The sequence below is a fragment of the Xyrauchen texanus genome, chromosome 36, assembly GCF_025860055.1.
Source record: "Xyrauchen texanus isolate HMW12.3.18 chromosome 36, RBS_HiC_50CHRs, whole genome shotgun sequence".
Taxonomy (NCBI): Eukaryota; Metazoa; Chordata; class Actinopteri; order Cypriniformes; family Catostomidae; genus Xyrauchen; species Xyrauchen texanus.
Genome location: NC_068311.1, coordinates 17,805,553 through 17,821,951, shown reverse-complemented (window position 1 = coordinate 17,821,951; position 16,399 = coordinate 17,805,553). Strand labels below are relative to the sequence as shown.

At 37.0% G+C, this 16,399-nt stretch overlaps 2 protein-coding genes across 4 annotated transcripts; one reads left to right on the top strand and one right to left on the bottom strand.

Moving 5' to 3' along the window:
* Positions 1-377: 377 nt before the first annotated feature.
* On the bottom strand, positions 378-9,968 carry LOC127629949 (porphobilinogen deaminase-like). 2 transcript variants are annotated; one of them, XM_052107278.1, is made up of 14 exons: positions 9,824-9,968; positions 9,038-9,091; positions 8,200-8,272; positions 7,982-8,031; positions 6,487-6,542; positions 6,225-6,302; positions 5,859-5,936; positions 5,688-5,763; positions 5,429-5,542; positions 5,210-5,248; positions 4,466-4,585; positions 4,278-4,331; positions 4,084-4,170; positions 378-1,829 (listed from the first exon to the last, which is right to left on the bottom strand). In XM_052107278.1, exons 1-14 carry the CDS (start codon positions 9,845-9,847, stop codon positions 1,650-1,652), a joined length of 1,083 nt encoding a protein of 360 aa, XP_051963238.1. In that variant the 5' UTR covers positions 9,848-9,968; the 3' UTR covers positions 378-1,649. The 2 variants fall into 2 exon arrangements, with proteins under 2 accessions (XP_051963238.1, XP_051963237.1); XM_052107277.1 differs by lacking the exon at positions 9,824-9,968 and adding an exon at positions 9,188-9,276.
* Positions 9,969-10,237: 269 nt separating this feature from the next.
* On the top strand, positions 10,238-16,047 carry LOC127630281 (zinc finger protein 883-like). 2 transcript variants are annotated; one of them, XM_052107782.1, is made up of 5 exons: positions 10,238-10,514; positions 12,837-12,993; positions 13,201-13,289; positions 13,406-13,454; positions 13,978-16,047. In XM_052107782.1, exons 1-5 carry the CDS (start codon positions 10,362-10,364, stop codon positions 15,408-15,410), a joined length of 1,881 nt encoding a protein of 626 aa, XP_051963742.1. In that variant the 5' UTR covers positions 10,238-10,361; the 3' UTR covers positions 15,411-16,047. The 2 variants fall into 2 exon arrangements, with proteins under 2 accessions (XP_051963742.1, XP_051963741.1); XM_052107781.1 differs by having other exon boundaries at positions 13,406-13,484.
* The last annotated feature ends 352 nt before the right edge of the window (positions 16,048-16,399 follow it).

Below are 16,399 nucleotides of genomic sequence, written 5' to 3'. Positions count from 1 at the left end.
TTCACTCACATGAGATCAAGACTCCAGTCATACCAGTAGCCTTATAAAAGCTGTTTTATTCTATATGGAGAGGGTCCCCTAATGGGGGCTGCCATGTTAGAATCACATAACCAGCCAAATACTACTTGCTTGATCTCAGTATTTGCCCTGTTAATTGACACTTTCACTCATGGATTAAATTGATCATAGTTGTCTGTGATTAGTGAATATCTACATCGGTGTCTGTAAATGAACGCTATTGTGCTTGAATGATGCTGCATCCACGCCACTAGGTGTCAGTGTAACTCCAAAATCACACAAAGACTAAAGATACACATTTAAGAGAGTATCATACCACTACATTTCAAGAGACAACCCCCACATTATAAATACTCTGTTGCCTGATTTATTTGGTCTTTATAATTTATATATATGCTCTTAAAACCATCACACTTAGAAAATGTTATGTTATAAATGTAGATGCTAATAATATCAATAAGTTCAGTTTAACACGCTGTTAAATATCCATCAATCTGAAATTTCCAAAACTATACTTACATGAAACTAAATATACTTTTGGGAATATAACAGTTCAAAGGTCTGACATGTATATATTTGCACTTGGAATCAGCTTGGCATCAGTTACAATGTGGCTCTAAACCATGAACAAAAATCAGTTTTATAATATTACAACAAATTAATTTTGGCTAACATTCAACATACTTCATCTGCAGGCACAAGAGGAAGTTTGGCAAAGAAATCTACTCAACTAGAGAAAGCAATGACTTCTTTGAATCTGAGTGAATGAAAAAAATTATGCATTGCATTAAGGCTTGTATAAGTCGCTCATAGAATTCACAGCTCCATCACACCTGCATATACACAAAAATCTTGATTTTTCAGGCACTGAAAAAGTTAGATCTGACAACTGATTTAAAAGGCTCAATAAGGCATGAAACATGGGGGGCCTGGGTAGTTCAGCGAGTATTGATGCTGACTACCACCCCGGAGTCACGAGTTTGAATGAAACTGATTGGTTAAACATTTCCATACTAATTTACACTCTAAATACCATCAAATCTTAAGAGTTATACACATTAATACAGCATGTGAAAAAACAAAAGCTACTACATCAAGCAAAAAAAAAATTATAATAATTTTGTAGTGGAATTCAGGTTATTATAAATTCACTTATGCATAAAACCAGTCAGCAAATGGGTTGCATAAAAAGTAAAATGAAGATGATACTTCAAGCAGCTTCAAAATATAATTACTTATTTATATAGCTCTCTATAATGCAGATCTGTTCCAATTATATGCCAAGATCACAGACTAAAATGTATACAAGTGTTCTTAGGCAAATAGCTGTTATGAATAATAACTGAGTCATTATTTAGGCATTATTACTGAATTTACAACAATTTTATGTGTTAGTAGTTTTATGTGGAAAAACCCTAACCAAAGACTGCAATATTAACATATTGCAGTCTAAATACAAACACAAATTATAAAGGTCATCTATATTGGATGACAAATAAACAGTTGTTGATATTGACATTTTTTAAATAAATACTTGGAGTGTTTATGATAGGTTCATATGGGATGATAGGAGGAGAAAAGAGCATGATTGTCTGGAAAGGGGTTGTACGTATTCATCTATGACTACAATCCTATCGAGCATCATTAAGCTGTCTTGCTATGGTCAGTATATCTTTGGCCCCTTTGCTGAGCAGCAAATTTCCGAGGTCCACTCCTAACTTCAATGCAGCATCCTGGGCATCTCCTGACACCTTTAAAGCTGTGATGCCCACACGCTGGGCCTTCTCATCAACCATCTCCTGCTCCACAATCTGGTAATAATGAGTTCACACACATGCCAAAATCAGTTTCAAATTCAAAGTTTAAATTCTGATTTTGGAAATAATATGTACAGTTGCCACAAAATATATATGGATACTGAAGACACACTTTAAAATGTATGAATGTCTTCGCACTGCACAACAAAATAACAACATAGTGGCATTTATTTGAAAGAAATATAGCACAAATCTTCTATAAAATGGAAGCTTGTCAGATTTTACATTTTAAAACTATATATATATATCCCAAACATTGTTGAACTTGTCCAGAGTTGTTGTAATGTTCTACACTTGTGGATATTTTGCTAGGACACTTCTGTTAACTTGAGGCAAACTGACTTCATGCATCCATGAAAAATTACACTGAAACCAGTTTGTTAAATGTCATAGCATAAAAGGCTTAGAAAAGTTAAATTAGTTCAGAGAAATGCTCTAGCATCATTTGTTTACAGATGCCACTTGATTTGATACTTTGTATATAATGCAATTACAACTAGGCATTAAGTTTGACTTAAAAAATAAAAATTCTCTCATAATTTTTTTCACCCTCATGCCATCCCAGATGTATGTCTTTCTTTCTTCTGCTGAACAAAAATTCAGATTTTCAGAAGAATATTTCAGCTCTGTAGGTCCATACAATGCAATTGAATGGTGGCCAGAACTTTGAAAGTTCAAAAAGATAAAAGCAGTAGAGGTGTGAATCTTCACTTGCCAAACGATTCGATTACGATTCAGATTATAAAATGATTATTGATGCATCACGATGCATCTTGTCCTCCAATTCTTTCATTAATAAAGAGCAGTTACCATTACATATGAATCTGTGGCGATGGATGTCCAGGAATCGCAGGTGATGGCCACTTGGCTGGAATTACGCATTGACTCCATCACTCTGGATTTTGTGTCACTGTACAGAACAGGAATAGCTGTGTCTGTGAAAAAACTTTGAGAAGGGATTCTGTATCTTGGCTCCAGGGTATGGAGGAGGATGCGAAAGCCAGTGTTTTCCATGACAGAGTAAGGGTGGACATCCTTTGCAATAAATGTGGCAATGGACTGTGTGATCTTCTTTGCCCTTTAAGAGTTCTGAGGTAAATTTGATACCATCACTTGATGTATTGTTGGCTGATTAGCTGCGTTTTGCAGGGTTGCTGTTAACTTTAGCTCTGGGTGAAAACAGAGATGTCATTCCTCATATCTGTTGTGTTGCCAAAGTATTTAATCTTGGCTCGACATATCTTGCACGCAGCATATTTTTAATCAAGCTCGTTTTTCTCCATATCTTCGTAAATGCCAAAATGTGCCAAATATCTGCTTTTGAAAAGTTAAGTGCATTTTTAAGCACCGGCTGCTGCTCTCCTTCTGCCACTCCACCTATCTATGAAAATCAGATGCAGCATCATGATGCAAGCGCTTTGCTTCTGGAGGACATAGCAATTTTTTTTATTCATATTAAATAAGACTACTTTATTTAAAAACAGAACGGCATATATATGATATTGAATAAAAGAAAAATAGATTATTTTGTTTTTATGCATTGATGCAGAATCATTCACATCAGCATTGCATCATAACAAATATTATATTCCACAGCATCATAAAAGTAATCCATACGACTCTACTGTTTAAATCCATGTCTTTAGAAGCAATATGAAAGCTGAGGGTGAAAAATATAAAATATATATATTTTTTACTGTAAATCTCCACTTTCAGTTGTAAAGGTCACACGTGGTGCCTGTTTAGTTTCATTTTCACATCTGAAATTGAAAGTGGAGATTTATTGTAAAAAAGAACTTAAATATTGATCTGTTTCTCACCCACTCTTATCATAACGTTTCTGAAGACAGATTTAAGCACTTGAGTTGTATGGATTATTTTTATGCTGCTTTATGTACCTTAAGATTTCTGGTCACCATTCACTTGCACTGCAAGGTCCAGCAGAGCTGAGATATTCTTCACTTGTGTACAGCAGAAGAGAGAAAGTTATTTACATCTGGGATGGCATGAGGATAAGTAAATTATATGAGAATTTTTATATCTGGGTGAACTATCCTTTAAAATGTCCAAAAGTGGCCAAATACATTTTGGGGTCACTGTAAAATCTATTGAATAGACAAATCAAATAATTTTGTTGACAAAAGTACATGAACATAGTACTTTAACCCTTTTTGAAATAGCTGACATGCTGAAGACATGTTTTGACATTTTTAACATTGTTATGTGGTCATATTTTGGGAATTACAACCTGATTGTCTGAGCTGATGCTTGTCTGCATGGTCTCCTTCAGACTATCTGAGCCATCAAGACTATACACCGCTCCAGTCAGGTATAGCTGCAAAAAGAACAGTTTCACACATTAAATACAAAAATAATCATCACATACTATACTACACACATCTGTCATTCAGTTGAGTTATAATCATTTTCTCTCTTCTCTACCTGTGAATTCTTAACTGCACTGTTAACAGCAACTGGAACACTGCAACCCCCTTCCTATGAAAAAACAAATGGAAGATAAGATGCTACATTCCCTCTCTATCTGCATATCTTATATACTGAGCCATTATGGAGCCAAGCATATAAAGTAGGAAATTGGAGTGAGGGGTTTAATAGAACATGAGTACTACCAGATGTTTGAGAAACGCTCTTTCTGCGATGCAGCTCAGCACAGTGTCCGAGTCATTCAATATCGAAACCATCTCCAGGATGTCTTGGTCCCGAGCTCTCACTTCAACAGCCAGTGCTCCCTTTAAAAACACAGTAAGAGTAGTCTGTATGCCTCATTTACTATTGTAAAAAAAATATATATTTATTGTGTTACAGATGCTACCAACTGAACTCTTATAGTCATTAACAGACACTACAGAATGCAAACTGAGCAGCCAGATTTGAGCTTGTCACCAAGGTTGTGTTTTCTAGCTGGCTAACACAGATGAGGTTTTGTTGAAATTGCAAAAATGACTTGTGATAGTCTTGGACGCATCAGTGATGTTTTGCACTCTATGCCACTGTATTAATGCATAGTTTTAATGGAGTTACATAATAGTTGTATAATTTCCAGTTATTTTTGAAAATTAAAAATAATTATAATTATAAATTACTTAACGTGAAACTAAAAATATGTTTCTGACACATACAAATATGCTATTCAATTTTATAATACTGCGAAAAATAAAATTTTTATATTTTTGGTGGTGTGGACAGTTAAAATGTTGGCAGAGCAAGTAATAAATCGATTTTTTTATTTAAAAGAGTAAAAAAAACAATAAAAATGAACTACTGGCATGAGCAGACCAGCTCCATTTATGCCTGGTATTTGAAATTTGTAAATGCAGCAAACCTCTGCTAGTGGGACACCAAATGCTACCCACCTGTCCGACTGCATACATACAGTCGTCAGGCCTGAGGATCTAAAACAAGGAGATAAACAAGAGGTCATATGCAAGAAAAGACAAGGTAGGCTGAACAGAGCTGGTTAAAGTGTCCTAAATATATTAGTGTATGTCACTGATTGCTATTAATCTCAATAACCAATTAAATTATGCAATAATATTTAGTGTTTTACTCATTAGGGAAAATAGTGGAGGCACCTGGCTAATGCGGTTCTCCCAGCCCATTCTCTTAAGGCCTGCTGCTGCCAAAATTATGGCGGAAAAGTCATCCTTTTCGTCCAGCTTCTTCAGACGTGTGTTGAGATTACCCCTCTGAGACATCATTGTTAAAGCAAACTCAAAAAAAAACATCAAGGGCTTTCTTGCTCATACACTTATACAGCTTTTTATAAGCATTTAATGACAATGCACAGTCGGGGCAAGTATTCAAATTTTTTAATTTAAGTGCTTAAGATACAATGTCCTTAAACTCCAAGTGGGGAAATCTTTTTTTCAGCTGTGCAGCCCGGCGAAGAGAACTGGTACCTATAACACTGTAAATAAAATATGCAAAAGCTATTTAAAAAATAAATAAATAATAAAATATGATGTGACATGAACATTTCTGTGTATTAACCACTGCTTTTACCTCTTGTTGGGGAGGGAATCTATACATTTGCCTTTATTTTTGGGGTGCAAGACAACGGCATCATGGGGGTTTTCTCGTCTTTGGAGAGAATAAAGATAAACACAGTCATAATCACAGTGAAGTCCTCTTATCTAAAATGACTTACAAATAAATGGAAGTTAATCCAATGTACGTACATCAATTCATAAACTTTAATGATGGTTAATTAAATCACTAGACAGTATAAGGTTTTAGTTTACTTATATCCCACATGTAATTTACGTCCAAGCAAAGTACTTTTAAGATAAAAGGCTCTTTAGATGTCGAGGAAGCATGCCTGCATCACTACATTTCAGAACACAGTGAAACTATTGCTCTTTAACTTACTTCAGCACAGCTCCTATAGTGAAACCCATAGGAAGAGCAGTAGGCAAGTCTTTCAAAGAGTGCACGACCAGGTCTACCCTATGTAGACAACATTTTTACAACAGCATTATTCATCCTGAAACATCCAAGCACATGTATTGAAGCATAAACCTCTGAACTTCAAATGCACCAAAAGACTGAAAGCAAAAATCTGTGTAGTGGTGATTTACTGAATAGAATAAATCAATTTATGTAAAGAAGAGGCAATGAAGGACTGACTTACTCATTTCTTTCCAAAGCACTCTCCAATTCCTTTGTGAAGAGGCTTTTTTCGCCAATCTTTAACACACAATTTAATGACACTTGATAAATGTTGTTAAAAGCGTTTTCCCAAACACTTGTGCAGCAAGCACTTACATACAGTACACTGATATTTACAATACAAATTAGTGCTGTCAGTTGATTAAAATCTTTAATCGGATTAATTGTATAATTTTTCTATTCAATTGTGATTCATTGCAGATTTCGAAAGTGCTGAAATCTGACACTATTTATACTTATTTTCCTGTCAGAATGCATTTATTTCCATCTTTGGAAAGAGATAAAAAAAGTAACAAAATAATGCTTGATTAACATTTTCCAAACAAAGCCTTCCCAAGTATAAAGCTAGAAATGCACTAAAATAGCACCAATTCAAGTAACATTAAATGTTTAACAAAGTCTAAGTGGGAGTTTGACTAATTAAAGTAACTAGTCCCCATATAAGTTGGCATTAAATCTCTTAAAAACTCACAATATTAATCTGCCAGTAGACTGTGGCTATCCACTTACATTTACATTTATGCATTTGGCAGACGCTTTTATCCAAAGTAACTTACAGTGCACTTATTACATGGACAATCCCCCCAGAGCAACCTGGAGTTAAGTGCCTTGCTCAAGGGCACAATGGTGGTGGCTGTGGGGTTCGAACCAGCGACCTTCTGATTAACAGCCCTGTGCTTTATCCTCTATGCCACCACCACCACTTGGTTGCAACTTGGTTGCAGCAATCTTGAAGCCGCATTCATTATTAAAGTCTGAGCATCAATACTTTACAAAAGGTTCAAACATTACATAGGTTTTGCCCTTAAAACCAGTGTTTATGCTTGTTTATGCTGTATTAATGGTAAATGACTTTTAAATGAATTGCATACATGAATGTGTTAATTCTTACAGCTCTTATACTAATGAATTCTAACAATAACATTACTTTATTTTTTTTCTTATCCCCTTTTCTTCCCAATTTGGCATGCCCAATTCTTAATGCGCTCTAATTCCTCATGGTGGCGTGGTTACTCACCTCAATGCAGGTGATGGAGGACAAGTCTCCTCCGTTTCTGAGACAGTCAATCTGCGCATCTTATCGTGTGGCTTGTTGTGCATGACACCGCAGAGACTCCCAACATGAGGAGGCTCATGCTACTCTCTGCGTTCCACGCACAACTTACCACACGGCGCATTAAGAACAAGAACCACTAAGCGCAATCACAAGGAGGTTAACCCATGTGACTCTACCCTCCCTAGCAACCAGGCCAATTTGGTTACTTAGGAGATGTGTCTGGAGTCACTCAGCACACCCTGTATTCAAACTTGTGACTCCAGGGGTGGTAGTAAACTCTCTGAGCTACCCAGGCCCCCATAACATTCATTTGTTAAAACAACTACCAGGAATTAGTGATGAGAACTAACTGTAAATATAGCCATACATTTACATATTTGGGCTTTGTATTAGGACTTACTTTGGATAAAGCGGTGTCTAGTATTTTATCTCCTGTTGTTGACATAGCCACTGAAACAAAATGTAAAGATTGTTTGGAGTGGAAAACAGTATAAGCGGAATATATCGTGAACATTTTATTGTATTACACTCGGTAAACCTGCAATGTTTGCAAATTAAGTGTCAAGCAGAACTAATTGCTGAATTAGATGTTTTGCACATTGGAAAATGTTGTCTTACCTATTTCAAAACGCACATTGGGGTGTAACTCCTTGAGTTTCTCAACAACACTGTCTGTCTGAATGCGAGCCAGCTGGAATAGAAGGAAATAACAAAAATATTCAACAATATCCCATTTCCTCCAAAATGTGAGGTTCCTATCAGGTTCATCTTCTGGTTGAGGGTTGTTACTAGTTTCTTCACTAAAACTGTAAGTATTCTTGTACCTACCATGACAAAGACTGAGACCTTATCAAACTTATCACGTCTGACACACCCAACCAAATTTACAAAAACCACAAGACCAATATTTGTCCACAGGACACCCTGTGTTCTACTAGGGTGATTTTTTTTACAGAAAACTGTCAATAAATGCCTGAATCATTGTTCACCCTAAAATCAAAAATAATAATTATAATAATACAAAAGAAAAAATATAATATAATATATATATATATATATATATATATATATATATATATATATATATATATATATATATATATATATATATAAATTGTATAATTTATATATATATTGCCTGAACGAATATGACCTGGACATTTCTTCGTGTGTTTCGCTCATTAAAAAAAGAAATAATTATGTTTAATATGGAAATGTGACAAAAGTATACATTAATTTTAGAGAAGGCATAAATCCTTAAGAGATGAAAACATATGCCATATAGTTAGACATTCAAGAAATATCTTAAACAGTTTATTTGTGTGTGTGACAATTATTGTTTATTATGGTAAAAAATACAAAAGTCTTAGATTGTTTTTCATTAGTAGTTTACTTTAAAGAGAATTAAAAAATTTTGATAGACTGAACACAAATAAATGCACATTCAATAATTTACCTGGCTTTTCCTGGTTCCAACATGGATTACTCTGCTGACATTGCCATCCCCATCCTGTAAAACAAAATAATATTTTAATCAATGTTGAACATTTCTCTAGGAATCTCAAAACAAAGAGCAGAAACTTATTAATATGCCATTTGTTCTGACCCTAATGTATACATATGGTCCATCTGCCATAGTACTATGTTGTATTGAAACAAGAGAGTCTTTAGCTATTTGAAGAGACAGAAAGCAACGTATACTGATCATGAATTAAGGCTCTACGCCCCTTGTATCCTGACTTCAGTAGATAAGACAATAATGCCTATTCATTGTGTCCTTTACAGAGAAGGGAGGAGTGAAAAACACCATTCAATTAGAGAGATTTGACAGAATATGAGACAACAACTAAGCGGTTACTGACTCTAACTAGATATATAATTTTACTCTATCTACTTCTATTGTAGAAAGTTAAGATGTAATCACCCCATTAACCAGCAGTTGTAATCCAAAAACACCAATAGCAAATGTAATCATCTCCAACTAACTGAACTGCACACTTATAAATGTCGGTGGAATGTAATTTCTTATCTAAATATTACACCAGCATGAAATATTCAAGTGTCAGTCTAATATTAATCACTGTTACTAATCAAGAACCGAAAATATAAGATATTCGTTTTGTGAAACAAACTATGATCCATACATATTTAGCATAATGTACACAATGAACTTAAATTTAAGGTTAACTTCTCCTAAAAGCATTTCGCCCCCAATTTGAATGACGAATGAATGAAAGCATACCTGAAGATCTGTCTCTCCCGACATTATTTAAGAGTTTAAAGTTATTTAGTAATGTTTTAGGTTTTTTTTTTAATCTCATACATGATTCTTAGGGAGATAATATTAAAGTGGGACAAACGTCATTCCCCACAGATAACTCACTTGCGGATGGCCGCCGGAAACGTGCGATAGTTAATTTTCAAAATAAAGGTCAGGCTGAGTTTTAACTGTATCGCCCTGTTCAGATGTAGACTAACAAGCATTAAACTACTGTACAAAAATAAAGTTTGTTTTTTTTAAATATGTAAATCTACGTCTTAAGCATAGTTCGTCGTCGTAAATAAAATCTTATCCGACGACCGATAGCCTTTATTTTGAAAACAAATGTTGTCCTTCAAGCGGAAGTAGTTGCATTTTTCTCAAGGTTGTGAGATGAAAATAACTTGAACGGAAAACCTCCCCGCAGTTTTTATTAAATATATCACGAAATCGTTTACATTGCAGATTTCCTGCATTCTCAGATTAGCAATAAAAATACTGCAACTATTTATCGTGCACAATGGTGGAGTATGAAGTATTTCACCAACAAACAGTGTCTATAATGACTCTGCTGACGGAAACAGCTGGAGAAGAAATTCAGAAAGTTTTCGACTGTGAATGTCCCGCCACAACTAAAACAACGTTTGAAATGAATGAAAGACTGCTCAAACGGGTAATTTTATATATACTCTGCTGTTGAACGTCGTTTTGTATGTTTCTCACTTTTTAAAGGAATGGTGCGCCCTAAAATGCTCATCATTGACTCACTTTCATGTCGTTCCAGACCTGTATTAATTTTTTTTTCCGCCATCGTGACTTTTTGTTGTTGTTGTGAAAACATAAGGAGATGTTAGGTAGAACGTTAGCAGCAGTCACCATTTACTCCCCCCATACAACGACAGTGAATGGTGACTGAGGCTATCATTCAGCGTAACATTTCCTTTTGCGTTTTCAACAGAGAAAGTCAAACCGTATTATATATATTTAAACTATCCCTTTAATTGTTTGTAAAATAATAATAAAATGCAGATAGTTTTGTTGTCAGTTATCCAGATGATTGGTCACAGTTTAGAGAAACACCATTTGTATGTAAATGATGCGACTTGGACACATCATCAGTGATGAACCCAGGGTCGTCGGGTGTTTCGGGTCTAATCATCAGACGTGACCCAACCAGGGATGATCAGGTCCCAGCTTGTGTCCAAGAGGCACGCTACACCATAGATCCCCCCTCTTGATCCACAACCACCTTGAAGCTTTTTCCACAGCTTCAATGATGTTCCTGGTGTCTTTTCTTTCCTGCAACTCTCTGGTGCCAAGGAGCCTGAGTGCCCGGTGCAGAGACTGTCCTGGAAATCCCCTGCAGCCCACCTCGATAGGTTCACAGCGGGCCTACCATCCATTCCTTCTACAGGCCTCTAGCAGCTTAAGGTATTTGGCCCTCTTCCGCTCATGGGCTTCCTCTATGCGGTCTTCCCAGGGGACTGTAAGTTCCAAGATCTCTAATTGCTTTGAGGAGTCAGATGTTAACACCACGTCTGGCCTGAGTCTTGTTTTCTCAATGTGCTCTGGGAACTTCAGCTGTCTCTCGAGATCCACTTTCAGCTGCCAGTCACGAGCCGTGGCTAGCAGCCCTGTTGAGATCTTCCGCTCTGCCTGCGTTTTCTCCCCTGCCCTGACGAAGGCGATGTTGTGCCTTGCTGGGAGCTGCTGTTTGCTCTGTCGTATTCCTGTGCAAATGGTATCCGCTACTGCCTTCAACACCTGGTCATGGCGCCATGTGTACCTCCCCTCTCCCAGGGCTTTCAGGCAGCAGCTCAGGATGTGCTCTAGAGAACCTCTTGCCAGGCACAGTGGGCATGCTGGAGTTTCCACAAGACCCCAAGTATACAGATTGGATGGGCTTGGGAGGACATCGTATACCGACTGAATCAGAAATTTGAGTCTCGCTGATTCTGACTTCCAAATTTCTGTCCAGGTGATCTTTCTGGTAGATGCATGGTCCCAGGTCATCCAAGCTCCCTGCTGACACATGGCCACTGTCTTACTATGGCGTTCCTCCTCTACCTCAGCACGAATCTCCTCCTGGACCAGCCGCTGTCTCTCACTCCCCTGCGCTTTGTCATAGTGGGGTCTTGTATGACTACCAATCCCTGCTCTTCCGACTGCCTACCAAGACACCATGTCTCAGCCTTGCTTCTGCCTGCTCAACTGCCTCCTGAGCCCGCCACTTCCTTTCATTTCTCACTGTGATGCCTGCAGAGGAGCCTCCCTGTCTCTGGTGACTTTAAACAACTCTGTCAGGTGAAGGGAAGCTGCAGCTTGTTTTTGTGCCCATATAGAGCAATACTGCTAAGGCTCTTCGGCAGGCCCAGCCACCTGCGAAGGAACTGGCTGATGTTTCACTCAAAACTCTCCACGGTGGTTATCGGGACTTCGTATATCAGCAGTGGCCAAAGGAGTCTTGGCAGGATTCCGTGTTGATAGATCTATGCTTTGATCTTCCCTGGGAGTCCTGACTTGTCCACTGCTGACAGTCATGATTTCAGTTCCCTCTGTGTTGACTGGACCGCCGCAGTGTCTCTCAGGGTTCCATCGAAGCTCTTCACGGGCTTCTCGGACACTGATGGAACTAGGAATCCCTCCAGGTGGAAGCGATACTTATCGACCACTATCCCCTTCCTCAGGACCAAGGACCTGGATTTGGCTGGCTTGAAAGCCATGCTTGCCCACGTGATGAACCTCTCCAGCCTGCGAAGGAGCCAGCAGCATCCTGTCACTGAAGTTGATGTGACCGTCAGATCATCCATGAACGCTCACATATCCTGTTCATTGAGTTTTGCTCTCTATAATCTATTAATTCTAGGTAGATTTTTTTAAAATTAGAATTTACCTATATTTCAAGAGTAATGTATATCATCATTTAACTTTATATCATCCTGTTGTTACAAATTTGAATACAGGTGTATTTATCACTAACTGATGTCTGTTGCAGGCGAAGCTCACATCAGTGATGGAAACCTTCACCAAGGTGGCTGTTCAGAAAATATGCAGACTTTACAGATATTGCTGTGCAACGAAGCAAACACATTTGAAGGCCTTGCACATTTCTGCAGAAAGCAAAGACATGCAGACTGTCGGCGATGTGCCTGGTAAGACATCTTATCTTGTAAAATATGATGTTAGTTTTCAAGAGTTTACTCAATCCTATGAAAAGTTAAATTTGTATTTAATTATTTGAAGCTAGAAACCACAAATGCAGTTTGGAGATATAATTTGAGTACATATATCTATGTCTTATAAAATAGTTAACATCTTCATTGTGAATTTCTAGTGATTATTTTTCCTCCTCTTCTCAGATTTTGTAGAAGTAGATGTGACTCTATCAATGAGTCCAGAGAGATCGAATCTGTCACGTGAAGAAACTGTACAACAAGACCCTGTTAAGGTCTGTTCATTGAAATGATTAAACTATGTATTAACTAAAAAAATTTGCGACAACTTTTGAATTGATTGTTTTGTTTAGTGTGAAAGGAGGGTAACTTTGTTGAATTTTGTTCTCAGGAGTCGATTGATGGCAAAGAGAAACCAATGCCAACAGTTGTGACAGAGGGTGTGTGCCTCTCAGCTTTGCTGTTCATGTGTAATGACAAGCTAAAATAAAGTTTAGAAATTGATCTAAAACACAATAATTTGAACCATACTTCAGTATGTTTTGCTGCTGCTTACTACCAAAATATTACCCTCAAGACTTACTAAGTTGCCATACTTCTAGCATTCAGTAGCCACAAGAACCCCCCCAAAGGCTCCATTTTTAAGATTTACACATATCAATGATGAATATGTCCATCCATTTGAATTGATTAATCTTTAAATGCTGTACTTATGAATGAAGGTGAAGTATTTAATTAAAATGAACAAGGACTATGAAGTATTTCCAATGTTCTAAATGGTACAGTTTGGAAATGGCAAAGCAACTACATTTGCTTTGGCATTCAATTTATGCTTGCACTCAAAGCATTATTTAAGACTTTAACAAATTGACAATAAATTGAATTAATTAAAATTTAATTGAAATAAATGTAATTTAAACCATTTATTTACATATTTTTTAGTGTATATTGTTTGTGTTGCAGCTGAAAAGCATGATATTGCCTCTATGGAAGACCAGGAACCTGAAGTAAACAAACAGGCAGATCAGACCACTGCACAATCCAAGAAAACAAAGAAAAGAAAGAATAACATATCATTTGACTGTAATGAGTGTGGAAAGAAATTCCTCTGGAAACATACATTAAAGCAGCACAGGTGTAGACAAGGCACCCTTCACGAATGTGATGAGTGTGGGAAGAAGTTTGCATTTCTTAAAGGACTCAAGAAACACCAATCGAACCACACTGAGATAAAAGGAAGCTGCAAAACTTGTGGAAAGACATTCGTGGATCTTAAGACACATGAACTTGTTCACCTGGAAGTAAAGCCATATGTTTGTGGCGTATGTGGACACGGCTTCACTGTAAAGTGGAGTTTACAAGCACACCAGAGAATCCACACTGGTGAAAGACCATACAGCTGTAACACATGTGGGAAAAAGTTTTCAACTTCTGGTAACCTGGCTAGCCATAAAAGAGTTCATTCAAATGAGAAACCATGGAAATGCAGCATGTGTGACAAAACGTTCAAGACTAACAAAAAACTGAAATTACACAAGGTTGAGCATACAGGAGAGAAACCCCATGCCTGTCAAGTGTGTGGCCAAAGGTTTGTGCATCTCATAAGTCTCAGAAGCCACATTCATATTCACAGTGGTGTGAAACGTCATGCATGTGATGTTTGTGGCAAGCGATTTAGTTTGACAAAATATCTGAAGAGGCACATGACGGTACATGGAGCTCTGAAGTCATTCATGTGTGAAATATGTGGGAAAAGTTTTGCTTTTAATTATGCTTTAAAGAAGCACCAGCTCACACATAGGGATAAAGGGAACACTTTTCGATGTGAGATATGTGGGAAGAGCTACGTTACTGCCTCTACACTCAGCATGCATCAGAAGCTTCACACAGACAAGGATCCAAACATGTGTAAAGTGTGTGGTAGAAGCTATAGCAGTACATATTCACTGAAAGAACATGAGAAACTTCATTCTGGCGTGGCGCCGTACAAGTGTGAAGTGTGTGGTAAGGCTTTTGCGCAGGGAGCTGGTTTGACAATGCATGAAGTTGTTCACACCAAAGCAACACCATACAAATGTTCTGTCTGTGGAAAGATGTTCGGCCTGCAAAATGGTCTTAAACTGCATATGCTCATTCACTCTGGTAAAAAACCGCACAAGTGCGAAACTTGTGGAATGTCCTTTCGTTTATCGGGAAGCTTAAGGCGACACAGGCGTGTTCACACTGGAGAAAAGCCATACAGCTGTGAGGTCTGTGGGAAAAAATTCGGACAACCCAACAATGTGAAAGCTCATATGCAAATCCATACTGGAGTGAAACCTTACACATGCCAGAAATGCGGGAAGAGTTATGCATATGTTAGGAATTATAATGACCACAAATGCGTACCTGTATGAAGAAAAAAGACATTGTAGGAACTTGTAACTGAGTTTCAGCACCATTTTCCTGTTATATTTGTAATACCTTTCAAACAAATGTTCAGTACATCTGTACCTGCTTGTTAGAGAAAGAAAATGTTAAAGTTACATTTGTTAAAGATGTTAAGAATGTAAAAAATACTTTTTGTAAATGGAAGGCATTTTTAGTAGTACTTTTTTTGTTGTTGTTACGAATAGAAACGGGAACCTTCACTGACTGTCGATGTTTATAAGATGTAAAGAACTTGTTAAGTTGGAGTAAGAGTAGTCTGTACATTTGCTTTACTATTGAAATGTTTTTTAGTTTTTACTGATGATACCTACAGCAACTGCACTCATTTACACAAATCAGTAATATTTTGCCACGTGTGCCATCATTTTCAAACAAAAGTATTTGATTTCATGATTTTCTTGGAGTTATAATTGTATAATTTATTATTGAAAATAAAAATTGATTTTTACATGATTTTTTGTATTTTGTTCTATAAAGAAAGCAAATGAAAAACATTCTGACGTACTGTATAAATATGCTATTGAATGTATAATTTTTTGTGGTGGGGCCTGTGAAAATGTTGGCAGGGCAAGTCAAATAAATTGGTTAAAAGAGAAAAATAAACTTCTGGCATGAGAAACCAAGCTCAACTTATATTTCAAATGTGTAAATTCAGAAATCAATGCAATGCATGTCTTTAACAAGTTTGTCATGTTAAAATTAAGTGCAGCTTTAAACTCCATGTGGGGAAATCAGGTTTTCAGCTGTGCAGCCCGCCAGGTGAAGAGAACTGGTACCTATAACACAAAGTAAAAATATATATGAAAAATATGACATGAACATTTCTATTTATTGACCACTGGATTTACTCTTTTGTTTGCCTGGGAGTCTAGACATTTGACATTATTTTTGTTGTGTTGAGGGCTGTTTTATTTCCTTTGCTGCAACTTTACTGTAGGTACTTTTGTACCCATCC